The sequence below is a fragment of the Panthera onca genome, chromosome B2 (assembly GCF_046562875.1).
Source record: "Panthera onca isolate mPanOnc1 chromosome B2, mPanOnc1 haplotype 2, whole genome shotgun sequence".
Lineage (NCBI taxonomy): Eukaryota > Metazoa > Chordata > Mammalia > Carnivora > Felidae > Panthera > Panthera onca.
Window position 1 is genome coordinate 89281374 of NC_138343.1, and position 12125 is coordinate 89293498.

General features: G+C 52.9%; 1 protein-coding gene across 1 annotated transcript; it reads left to right on the forward strand.

Moving 5' to 3' along the window:
- The first annotated feature begins 3583 nt into the window (after positions 1-3583).
- On the forward strand, positions 3584-11925 carry PRDM13 (PR/SET domain 13). Its single transcript, XM_060614522.3, has 4 exons — positions 3584-3860; positions 5373-5504; positions 5806-5926; positions 9330-11925. The coding sequence occupies exons 1-4, from the start codon at positions 3717-3719 to the stop codon at positions 11078-11080; spliced, it is 2148 nt and encodes a 715-aa protein (XP_060470505.1). The 5' UTR covers positions 3584-3716; the 3' UTR covers positions 11081-11925.
- The last annotated feature ends 200 nt before the right edge of the window (positions 11926-12125 follow it).

Consider the following 12125-nt stretch of genomic DNA (forward strand, 5'->3'; position numbering starts at 1 on the left):
CCTCGGGGGCCGCGCAGCTGGTCCGCGCTGACCCGCCGTCCTGGCCGGGGCGGACACCCTCGGGGGGCGCGGCCCTGGTCACCTCAGGCCCCAACTCCGCCGAGTCTCGCTCCCTCCCCTGCGTCTTCGCCAGCGATCCCTGACCTCGCGCAGCTCCCTCCATCCTGGGGTTCGATACTCTGCCGGGGTTGGAGGGGGGTGGGGTTGGTGACTCCTCAAACACGCGGGTCCTCAAGACAGAGGGTCTCCGGATGCAGCCAACTCGGCCCTCCCCACCCCCCTCGTCCCCCGGGGACCCGAAGCCCAAGGGCTCTGCGCCCCGGCCACCCGCAGCTCTGCAGAAGGATATTCCGGAAGGAGCCGCTCAACTCGGCACCTACGGCCCTCGGGGCCCCTTTTTCTAGGCGGAGCCCAGCCGGGTCACACGTGCTCGGCGCCGGCAGCATTTCCAGCCCGGCACTCGGACGCTGCGCTGCGCGCGCGGGGACCGCCCCCCTAACGCTGCCGGGTCTGGAGCAGCGCCGGGAGCGGAGCTACTAGGTCTCCGCAGCCAGCAGCTCCGGCTGGCTCGCAGCACCCAGGCCTCCTTAGGGGCAACCTGTTACGGGGCGGGAGTGGTGCCCGTGCAGTTCCGCGGTGGGCAGCGAGCAGGGCCGCCCCCAAACCCGCCTCGCCCCGCACCTCGGTACAGGGGGGATTTCTCCTTAACGGGGCCCCTGGACGCCCATTTTAAGTCCATAAAAAAGCCGAGTGGAATGTTTTGATTGAGTCTCAACATTGTCTTTGAATAAGGCTGAGACCATGTAATTAATGTGTCTTTTTAATAAGGGACAATACGGCCGTTCAAGCTATTTAATTTCATTTAATTTTCCATCCCATTTGCTGCACAGCCCGCTTTTACTTTTAACACCCAGCCTTTCACGGCCCATCTTGCTCCACTGGGCACATTAGATTGGTTTCACCCTTGCTTTTTAGGGGAGAAAAAATAAAAGAAAATGTGTTCCTTTCCTCCTTTGTGGACAATTTATTTCACTTGGGGAACTTCAACTCTGAGCCACAGGACAGAATAAAACTCGGCGAGCTGGTGTGAATGCCTCTGGCGCAGTCCCTTTCTTCTCGAGGGGCTGGGAACCAGCCACAATTGGCTATATTAATAAATAACTTTCCTCACAGTCGGCCTTTACATGGTCCTATTGATAAAATTGTTCGCGTGTCGTTCACGCTTTTTCACTCATTAAGGAGGGCCGGGGAGGAGCCCCGAACCCAGGCCCGGAGCTCGCCCCTTCCCGCTCATGGTGCTGGTAATTTAAACTGGGTGTCATCCCGGAGTCGCCAGGCCAGAGGTTAGAGGGACATGTTCATGGCTTAAATTTATTGCCCTCGACTTCGGAGCGGCTTCCTCTCCTCCTCCCCTCCCCCGGCTTTTGCCATTCATGGGCCGCCTGATCAAAGGCTCCCTCTCCCTCGCCGGCAGACTTCGAAGCCCTAAGAGGGGCAATTGGAGGATTAAGAGGAAAGATCGGTGGTAGCTCCCTCAGGAAGTGGTTCTGGTCACGGCGTGGCTGCGCGGCCAGAGGGGCCGCAGCGTGCGGCCGTGAGGACCTGCCAGGTGTCTGTTCTCCGCCTCAGCAGCCGCGCCTACACAGGCTTTGGAGTTAGCCCTGAGACCCGCCGTCCATGTGTCGCCGCACCGTTTGACTCGAGATGCTTAGACCTGAGACCCTTGACCGGGCCTGGATCCCCCGTTATCCTATAACCTCGAGTTTTGGAGCGCCATTCGCTCTACCCACAGATCACTGCTGTTACCTTTCGTAACACACCCCAGTGAACTGCGGAGTGGAAGCTGAGTACATCATCATTCCCATGTTATGGATTAGAAGAATGAGGTTCTGAAGTGGTTCACCGAAGTCTCCCTGAGTCTTGAATGCCAGAGCACAGACTGAAGGACCCCAAGTTTCCTGACAGTGTCCAGTACGGCCAACGCAGGTCTCCGTCGAGGGCTGCTACGGGGCTTTCTTGAGGGCCTGGTGGGACAAACCGCTGAGTTACAGGTGTCGCCACCTTGCGTCGGGCCGCCGTTGTTAACCACAGTCACCTCTGCCAGGGACCTCAGAACCACACCTTCCGCGGGCAGAGACGGGTGGAGAATTCGGTGTAGTGGCTGTTGGGAGTCCTCTGCTCGAGTGTACGGTGTTTGGGCTTCCAACACAGGCCGGAAAACCACCGCCTCTCGGGCCTTTCCTGGAATACCGCGATGGCCCGCATCCTGGTCCATAGGATTTGGGGAGCGGCGCCCAGGATGGGCAGCGCGTGGCAGGCGCAGGCAGAATTGTCACAAACATCTGAGGAGCTCAGTCACTCCGCTATGTTATGAAAAGAACTGTCTCCGCACAAATCAGAGACTTCCCTTAAAAAAAAAAAAAAGAAAAAGAAAAAGAAAAAAGACTGAGGAGCACTCTGGTACTCTGGTTTAACATTCCGGAGCACGCGCGTTCTCCTAGTTCATGAGTTGGACTAAAGGCAGGTGTTGCTAATGCCCGCCTCATCCTCTTTCCCGCAACCTTTGATAGACTGCCTCTTTTTTTTTTTTTCTTTTTAAAGTTAGCCCCAAGGATTCCCTCCCGTTTTAAAATGTAAAAGCAAATCCGGGCTTGAGTCGGTCGGTTGGCATGTGAGGGGGACCTGATAAGAAAGACCCAGTCTTGAGCATCCCTCTTCAACCCTCTGGTGAGGACAAGGCACAGGATTGACGGCAAAGCCAGGGCCCCGAGGCCGCTTCCCTTTCCTAGAGAAAGTGCGGGTCCGGGGTGCACCCGAGGACGGTGGTGTACAACTTCCTACGTCTACCAAAACTAGTCGGGACGCTTCATATTTCGGGGCGAAACTGGACAGAAGGAACGAAAAAGCGGTTCTAAATAGACGACTGGCCTGGACCCAATCCCCTGAAATGGTAATATGGTCGTTATTTAAAAAGTGTAGGTATTTTCTGGTGTTTTCCCATCAAGTACCTGCCTAATTTCTGTATGGCACACGCCAGAAATCAATAGAAGTTAACAAGTCCTCCAAACAGTCCCCATCTCTTTGTTTAATCTCCTTTACAATAAAGCCAAGGGGAGAGAATTAAAAATCTTTGAAGTAGACCAAGGCTCAAAGGAATCAGCCAAGTAGACTTAAAGTAGTCACTTATTTCCCAAAACTGGTTTGTCGGCGAACAATAAAAGGAAGTAAAATTTATGGAGAAATTATACAGTGGATTTGTCACTTAAAATATCGTAACTGTCTCGAGGACAATACCCCATGCTGAGGATTAATGGTCCCGCCGGACCTTTGATTCACCAGCGCCTTTTCTTCGCCCTTGACAAATTGGATTTTTAGGAATGGGAAGGTCGCCTGGACCATTGTGCGCCAGCCATTCAGAGGCCTCGATTATGCAGAGGGCTGAGGGAACTACTCCATGTGACCCTCTCGGGTGGGACTCTGCAGCTGCTGCGCAGAGCAACTCTCTCACCAAACTCCGCGCCCTTGCGCTCGCGGTGCCAAAAGGCGCCCGCCCTGATTGAAAAGGCGCAGTGCATGCCCGCCCGCGTCACTGCGCGGGCGGAGGACGCACGTCGGGGTGCGGCTCTCTGGCTCGAGCGCCGCTCGGGCTCTGTCACCCGAGCCCTGTGCTGCACCCAGCGCGCCCACGCGCCTGCCTGGCGGCGGCGGCGGCAGCAATGCACGGAACAGCCCGCGCTCCGGCCACGAGCGTGAGCGCCGACTGCTGCATCCCGGCCGGTCTGCGCCTGGGGCCCGTGCCTGGAACCTTCAAGCTGGGCAAGTACCTGTCAGACCGCAGGGAACCCGGGCCCAAGAAAAAGGTATTAGCCATTCCGACCTCCGCCTCCAGCCATTCGCCTCCCTTTGCCCTGGCCCTGGCAGTGGTAGATAGGGCAAGCGGAAGAAAGGGGCGATTGAGTCGTTACCTGCCAATGCTGCCAGGTGGCCCGGGGACTCCAGTAACTCCTCGCAAGTCGCATTAACTGAGAGCTGGACGTGGGCCGAGCTTTGGGGAAAGGACGTGGCTGAGAGGGGACAGCGCCGGGGCGGGGTGCATGGGGCTGTTTACGTGAGGGGACCACTCAGAATCCGCGGTTTCCCTGAAGCTCCGGAGTCTCGTTCGGAGACGCGTGTGTGTGTTGAGGGGGGGAGCCGGGTCTCCCCGCAAATGCGCCCTTTCTCTGTTACACAGCGCGCAGGGCGTTGAAGACTTTTCTTACCTTCTTCCCTTCAACGTGCTAATTTAAGGCTTAAATTCGCCTTAAAATAATTTAATCTCATGTGCTCCGAAAAAAATAATCTTTCGGAAACTCTCAGTTCTTAGCACGTACCCCCATCCCCACCCCCGCGGATGTCTGCTGGGGGTTTGGGGTAGATGGAGGGCGAGTGATCCAGGTAGTGGCTCCCCCTGGGGCCCCGACTGAGGGCGAGGAGTGCCCACCCGCCTGGGGCACCGGGTCCGCGCGTCTGCAGCCAGGCTTTGAGAATCCAGGGTCGCAACCGGGAGGCTTCGGGGCCGACCCGCCAGTTCTAACTCTCCGAACTTCGTATAGACCCCCGAGCAGAGTCGGGTTTTAAAGGCTCCCTTCCGCCCTGAGGCGTCCCAGCCGGCAAAGGTTCTCCAACAGCTACCGGGAAAAAAAGGCAGGAGTCCGGTGGGGGGTGGTGGGGGAGGGGGGGAGAGGACCTTAGCTTTGCCTAGTCGCTGCCTTGAGCTTTCTTGTAAGAAATTGCTCCCGCGCAGGGCCAGCGGGACCCGCATGTGACTCCCTACGCGATCACCCTCTTCCCCGCGGTCTAAAGTCTTCTTTACACGCGCTTTAATTGCTTTTAAATAGCCGGCCATGCTGCGGCCGCGTTGTTCGTTCACACACTTTCGCTGCCGGACTCCTAGGCACCTCCGCATCTTGGCGCTGTGCAGTGAGCCTGGGGAGGCACGAGAGGGAGGTGAAGGAAACTCTGGGTTCTGGGGCTGACGTCTCTCTTATATTAACGACCGATCTCAGAACCGCAAGAATAGGAACTGAGCGGGGGCGGGGGTGCGGGACATCTTGGTACAAGACCACCCCCCAGCCTCTCACGGAGGATGCTTTCGCTCTTGGTGTTGCCAAGGTGGGACGAGAGAGGGGACTGTTATAGTAGCCAGCCTCCTGTCTTCCTCCCTTCCTTAAGCAAGGGTCCTAGGAATTACCTTCCTCCCAGCAGCCCACAGAGGTCTGGCCAAAGCGAACGCAACCATTTTTCAGAGTCGGGTGGGGTGTTGGATAAACTTTCCCTCTGGATTGTGGGCCTGGCCGTGGCGCGAGGAAGAACGACCACTGCTTGTGTTGCAGGTGCGCATGGTGAGAGGGGAGCTGGTGGACGAGTCGGGGGGCTCCCCTCTGGAATGGATAGGGTTAATCCGGGCAGCCAGGAACCCCCAGGAACAGACTCTCGAAGCTATTGCAGACTTACCCGGAGGACAGGTACTGTGGGCTTCCCCCACCACTGCCAATTCTACCTACCTAACCGTTACTGAGGTGGCCATCAATATTAAGAACAAAGCGCTTTAGCTGGAGGTTTCATTTAAACGTCTCAACAACCCTCTAAGGCATACACTATTATTTCCCCCGTTTGAAGAATGAGGGAAGTGAGGTTCAGAGAGGTCCAATAGTTTTTTCAGGGTCACACAGCGTCAGAGCGGGGATTTGAACCTTTCCTTTTAGTCGCTTTTAGACCGATTACCCAGGGAAATGACAGCAAGCTGTCCCGTTCCTTGTGTCCCAGATCTTCTACCGAGCTCTTCGAGACGTCCAGCCAGGGGAGGAGCTGACCGTGTGGTATTCCAACTCCTTGGCTCAGTGGTTCGACATCCCCACAATTGCAACTCCGACGCACGACGAGAAAGGTACCGAGTCCGAGAGGGCCTCCGGGCCAGCGCGGGTGGGTGAGAGTCCAGCCCTTCTCCGTTCTTTGGACGCGACCCCAGGGCCTTTCTCTCGAGCTATGTAAAACTGAATTCATGCTCCCTGTCTGTGTGAGCAGAGAGACGACGTCACCACTACCACCTTACAATCAACAGTAAATGACAATAGCGACAATAATCTGGCTCGCGACGACACCGAAAAAATACTTTATGAACATGGGGGCTATCCTTTCCTATTGCATACCCAGAGACAATTATTTACTCAATTAAGAATCCATAAAGAAACCTTAACATATTATTAATCACATCATGAGCTCCAAAAAGCATAACTCAAACCTGGAACGTTTTTAGAAGGTGGAAGGGCTTCTCTTCACTGGTTTGAAGGACAGTAATGTATTTCCACGGGATTTTAGAAGCATTACGGTACTTACAGCTGGTCTGTTGGCAGGTACTGAAGCCCTTCCATTTAAATGGTATTTATTCATCTCCCCCTCCCTACTTAAATTGAATCTGGGTTGTATCCCAGTTTCTTCTTAGATTTATTTGATCCCTTCCAAAGCCAAGAGTGGATTTATGCAAATAAGGGGCAGTAACTAAAGAGAAGAACATTTTCAAACCTCCCCTAGAACACTGAAGAACACTGTCTGTGAAAAAAAAATCTGGGTGGTGCTACAAGAGTTCAGATCTTGAGACCTCCCTTTTAATTCACAAAGCTTCCATGACTTTCTTTTTTCCTTGTCAATTGTTAAGGTTTGTAATTTCTCCTAAAGACACAGTTATATTTAAAGTCAATATAATGAATGTTGTGAAATATTTTAACACGGTGTTCTCCCAAATTGCCTGCTCAAATCTCATCTGTCTAGAAATAGGGTTAAAGAAATTAATACAAATGTGGGAATTAAGAAACCATGAATAAGACAGAATGAAGCTTATTTAGAATGACGAATCACTTCACTTCAAAGTATCACTGTCTTGTGGGTAGACTTGTGTGTACAGTATTCATAAAACATTATCCTAAAGTAGCTTATTCCTTATACTACATTATATTAAATTCTTTTGTCAACTTCTCCCAGTAAAAGAGAAGCATGATAAAAGATCTGTAGTGGAGAACTCTGTAATCTGCCACTACAGGACAATTCCAACAGCTGCTGACCTTTAGGGGCCAGACATTTCTACACAGAACACCCCTCCTTAGGCACTCTCAAATCATACAAAAGCAACCTGTTTGAGTGGTGGCCCTCGTGTTTTCATTTCAGCCAATTAAGCTTATGAACAGATGTCAGAATAAACACCATTTTCCTTTTGGGAATGCATGGGCTATTCTGAACCCTGACTGCCCCACCTCTGATATACTTGAAATCTTGGCAACCTCAGGGTTACACCAAGATGAGGAGGCAAAGTCACTCATGAAGTGTGTTTGACACTTTTGGCATGACTTGGATTTCAGAGTCCGGAGAACATATCAGTTGGTTAGAATAAATTGAAAAAGGAACATAATGAAACAGAGAATTTGCTTAACTCTTGAAAAGATGAAGAAATAAGTAGGGAAGGCTGCTATTCTTCCACCATTGAGTAACTCCAGTGGGTTTCAATTCCATAGTAATTTTAAGGAAAATATGGACCCTTTGTTTTAGGAAGGAAGCTTACTTGGCTTTTTGATTGACTAGAGTCATTCCAGGGCAGCCTTTGAAAATTCCTTCTTTAAAAAGGGGTAGAGAGGGAGGTTCTGAACTTAGGAGAAGGGAGGTTATTTAAGATGTTACATCAGCATACCCAGCAAGAGAACCCAGGAAGTCTCTTCTTTTTTTCCAGATTTATTTTACAGGGATGTTCAATACAAGTTAACAGAAATACTGAAATGATTTTATTTAAGTTTTCCATGAACAATTAGGGTAGGCTCTTGGAGGTAAATCCTCGCCCCCCACTCTGCTTTCTGCCCTACCTTGGCGTCAGCTGGAACGAACTGATCCTTGCATCTTAGTTATCTAGAGGGACTACTTGCTTTATGCAAAGCTGAAAGTAAAACACATGAAGGGAAGAAGATATAGAACTTTTTTCAGTTGTTTTTGTAGTAATGCTTTAGAAGTTTGAGCTGCTTGTGTGCAAGGGGGAAGGAATTTAATTTTTCCATTGAATTTAATAAGACAAACTTTGGGTACTTCCTTGTGGCTCAACTAACTTCTTTCTCACAGACTTTCTTCAGTATTATCAAGCAACCATAACACCAAAAAAAGAAACCCAACTGCAAGATCGCTGTTTTCTGTCCAGAGATAACAAGACCGTTTTAAAGTGAAAATTAACTTCCACCATGTGATCACAATCTGTTTCATACCTGTGTCCCTCGATTGTGTTCCCAGACCTTGGCCAAATTAAAAACAACTAATGTTAATAATATTAAACACAAAAAAAGGCTTGACAGCAAAAACATGTATATAGTTCCTCGTAGAGAATTGTATGCTTACTAAAAGCTGAGTATCTTTATCATATCTATCTATATATTCATTTCATAAAAACTAAACTATCTTTTCCAAGGACTTTATTATTACGCCTGGACTGGTGCAGCTTTCTAGGAGTTAATTAATTACCAGGTGGAACAACTGAGAACATAATACGACATCATCCTTCAATTTTTAGACTATAAGGACATAGGGCGTTTTCTTTTTTTCTCATCAAATTAAATGGGGTTAAAGAGGAAATAAAGATACAAATAATTTTGAAGAATAGCAGATTATAGTCCCTATGTGGTCCTTCAGTTGGTCACGCTCCAGGGAAACCTCAGGCAAAATGTTTAAGGCTGGGAGGCAGTGGGAAGGGTGGGTAATGGACATAAAAGGCATTGTTGTATGAAAAGGAATGATTACATATGGCCCATACATACAAGATATTGTCTCGCCTGGTAATGAGGCGCTCACGACCATTAGATTGGTCTTTGTTCAGTTTATCCAAACTCCTTGACATACGCCACCTATTCTGCAAACGCCAACAGATGGGCCCGGGCACAGCACAGCCTCAAGCCTCAACACTTGATTTAAAGCAACAGCTGCTCTCTCTGCTCGTTTCTTCCCCCGGCCAGCCTGCCTGAGCGCTGCCCTCCCAAGGAAGATTTGCTCGGATGGCCCGGAGGAAGTCTTCGTTGGAAAGGCCCAGGTCACCCCTTTGGCCTCTGAGTAATCGCAGAGGATGGAGATGGTGACAAAGTTGGCCATTTGGGGCTTCTCGGAGTCCTTGCTACAGTGGGGCCACCGAACTAACTCACTCTCTGGGCCCCAAGAACACTCTTGCTCATACCTCTGGTCATAAATCTGGGCTTTGCCTTGGGTGCGCTTTCTTTCTCTTTCGCTTGTTCGCCTCTGACGGGGTCGCTTTCCCACTCTTTCTCGCCCAGGGGAGGAGCGCTACATTTGCTGGTACTGCTGGAGGACGTTTAGATACCCCAACAGCCTTAAGGCCCACCTACGTTTCCACTGCGTGCTCAGCAGCGGCGGGGGCCGAACCTACCTGCACCACGAGCACGCTGCTCGCCAAAGCGCTGCCCCGGGCGCGGATGGCCTTCCCTTCTCTCCGAAACCCCCAGCGCCCGACTTTGCCGCGGCCGCCCCGGCTGGCACTCTGCGGCCCCACTCGCAGGCCCCGCCGCCTCTCCAGGCCTGCGGAGCGCGGGAGAGTATCAAGCGCGAGGCCTCCTCTGCGCCCTCGGCCACGTCGCCACCCGCGGCCAAGTGGGGGCAGTCCAAGAAGAGCAAGGAGCAGCCGGACCGCGCCCTAGACATGAGCGGGGCCTCCCGGGGACACGGCCACTTCCTCGGCATCGTAGGCGGCTCCCCAGCTGGGGGCGGTGGCCTGGCCTTCTACCCCGGAGTGCGCTCGGCTTTCAAGCCTGCCGGCTTGGCCAGGGCGGCTGCGGCCGCGCATGGCGACCCCTACCGGGAGGAGGGCGGCGGCAAGCCTGGGTCCGGCTTGGCCTTAGGCAGGTTGCTGGGCGGGGGCCGGGCGGGCGGACGCCCGGTAAGCGGGGAGAACCCCGCGGCGGGCGGCGCCGGCCACCACCATCACCACCATGCGCACCACCACCATCACCATTCCAAGTGCCTGCTCTCGGGGGACCCGCCGCCGCCGCCGCCTGGCCTACCCTGCTCGGGGGGCCTGCGCAGCTTCCCTCTGCTCCCCGGGGCCCCGGAAGAGGCGTCAGCCTTCAAGCATGTGGAACGCGCCCAGCCAGCGGCGCCTGCGCTGCCGGGAGCGCGTTTCGCCCAGTTGCCCTCGGCGACCGGGCTGCCCGTCGAGCGCTGCGCGCTGCCGGCCCTCGACGCGGGCGGGCTCAAAGCCTACCCGGGTGGCGAGTGCAGCCACCTACCTGCCGTCATGCCGGCTTTTACCGTCTACAACGGGGAGCTACTCTACGGCTCACCGGCCGCCGCCGCTTATTACCCGCTCAAACTGCACTTCGGCGGGCTGCTCAAGTATCCGGAGTCTATCTCCTACTTCAGCGGGCCTGCGGCGGCGGCAGCAGCAGCGGCAGCTGCCGCTCTAAGCCCTGCGGAGCTCGGCTCCCTGGCTAGCATCGACCGAGAGATCGCTATGCACACGCAGCAGCTGTCCGAGATGGCAGCCGGGAAAAGCCGAGGCCGCCTGGACGCGGGGACGCTGCCACCCGCCGTCGTGGCGGCGGGAGGCGCTGGGGGTGGCGGCAGTGTAGGTGGCGGCGCCGGCAAGTCCAAGACCGGCCACCTGTGTCTCTACTGCGGCAAGTTGTACTCGCGCAAGTACGGGCTCAAGATTCACATGCGGACGCACACCGGCTACAAGCCGCTCAAGTGCAAAGTGTGCCTGCGGCCCTTCGGCGACCCCAGCAATCTGAACAAGCACATCCGGCTGCACGCCGAGGGCAACACGCCCTACCGCTGCGAGTTCTGCGGCAAGGTGCTGGTGCGCCGCCGGGACCTGGAGCGCCACGTCAAGTCCCGCCACCCCGGCCAAAACCTGCTCGCCAAGGCGGGCGATGGCCCCGGCGCGGAGCCTGACTACCCGCCGGAGCCTGGGGAGCCCAAGAGCGACAACGACAGCGATGTGGACGTCTGCTTCACGGACGACCAGAGCGACCCTGAGGCTGGAGGCGGCGGCGAGCGCGACTCGTAACGAGTCTTCTCGGGAAAGGGTGGATTAGGGGGGCGGGAACGGAGATAAGAAGTTGGGGAGGAGCGAGTGGTTCTGTTTTGGGAGAAGAGAGGAGCTCCTGGAGAGTGAACCGGTTGACAAAACCGTTTTTATTTTGGTTGTGCGCCAGATTTGGAACAGTGAGAGGTCCCAGGTCCTATAGTGAAATTCAGAGCTAAGGTTTAGAAATGGCTCAAAGAAATCTGGCTTTTTGCGTAGCCGGAGCGCGTCGGGTCCCTGTGGACCCTTGGACTCCGCGGGTAGTCTCTCCCATGAACCACCCAGGAGGTCTGCTCTCAAGGTTTAGGATCGCATTAATGTGAACTTCACAGCGCCCTTGAGGGCGTCGATTTTAACTGCCATGTATTTTTAAATTGTTCTTTAACGTGGAGGAAATTGTGCCTTTTGAAACGATGGTGTGTGTGTGTGTGTGTGTGTGTGTGTGTGTGTGTGTGTGTTTACATTAGCATTTCACTAAATAGGCAAAACAGTAGTCAAAGTTCGGTAGACGTGACATCCATCCATCTATCCAAATATTTTCATTTCATCTGTTCTCGTGTCAAAGACTATGCCTTCCCGTATTGACTATATAGTGGTAGCAGGTGTGCAAATTGGTCAAGTTGCAATTATTTATAAAAGAGTAATGACAAATGTAAAATATCTAAAGCATGAATCTAAAAGCACGCAATATATAATTTTAAAGAAAATGTCTTATTTGGTAGAGTACAGATGTGATGTATGTTGTTTTACCATGAATGATGTACAGTGGATTCAGTATTTTGGTCTTGGTTCCAGTTTGTGCAATCTTTAATAAAAATAAAGATACACATGACAGTTTCTTCACTTAGCGATTTCAGCAGATCCTTTAAAGAAAGAGTTTAATTCGAAAACAATTTTCAAGAAGACTCCATAATAAAATGAATCACAGGACACTTGAAGACTTTGACTATTCATAAGGTAAATGTTAAGTAGTGTTGTAATAGGGAAATATACTATTTCCAATATGTGTACTTCACATGCTCCCAGA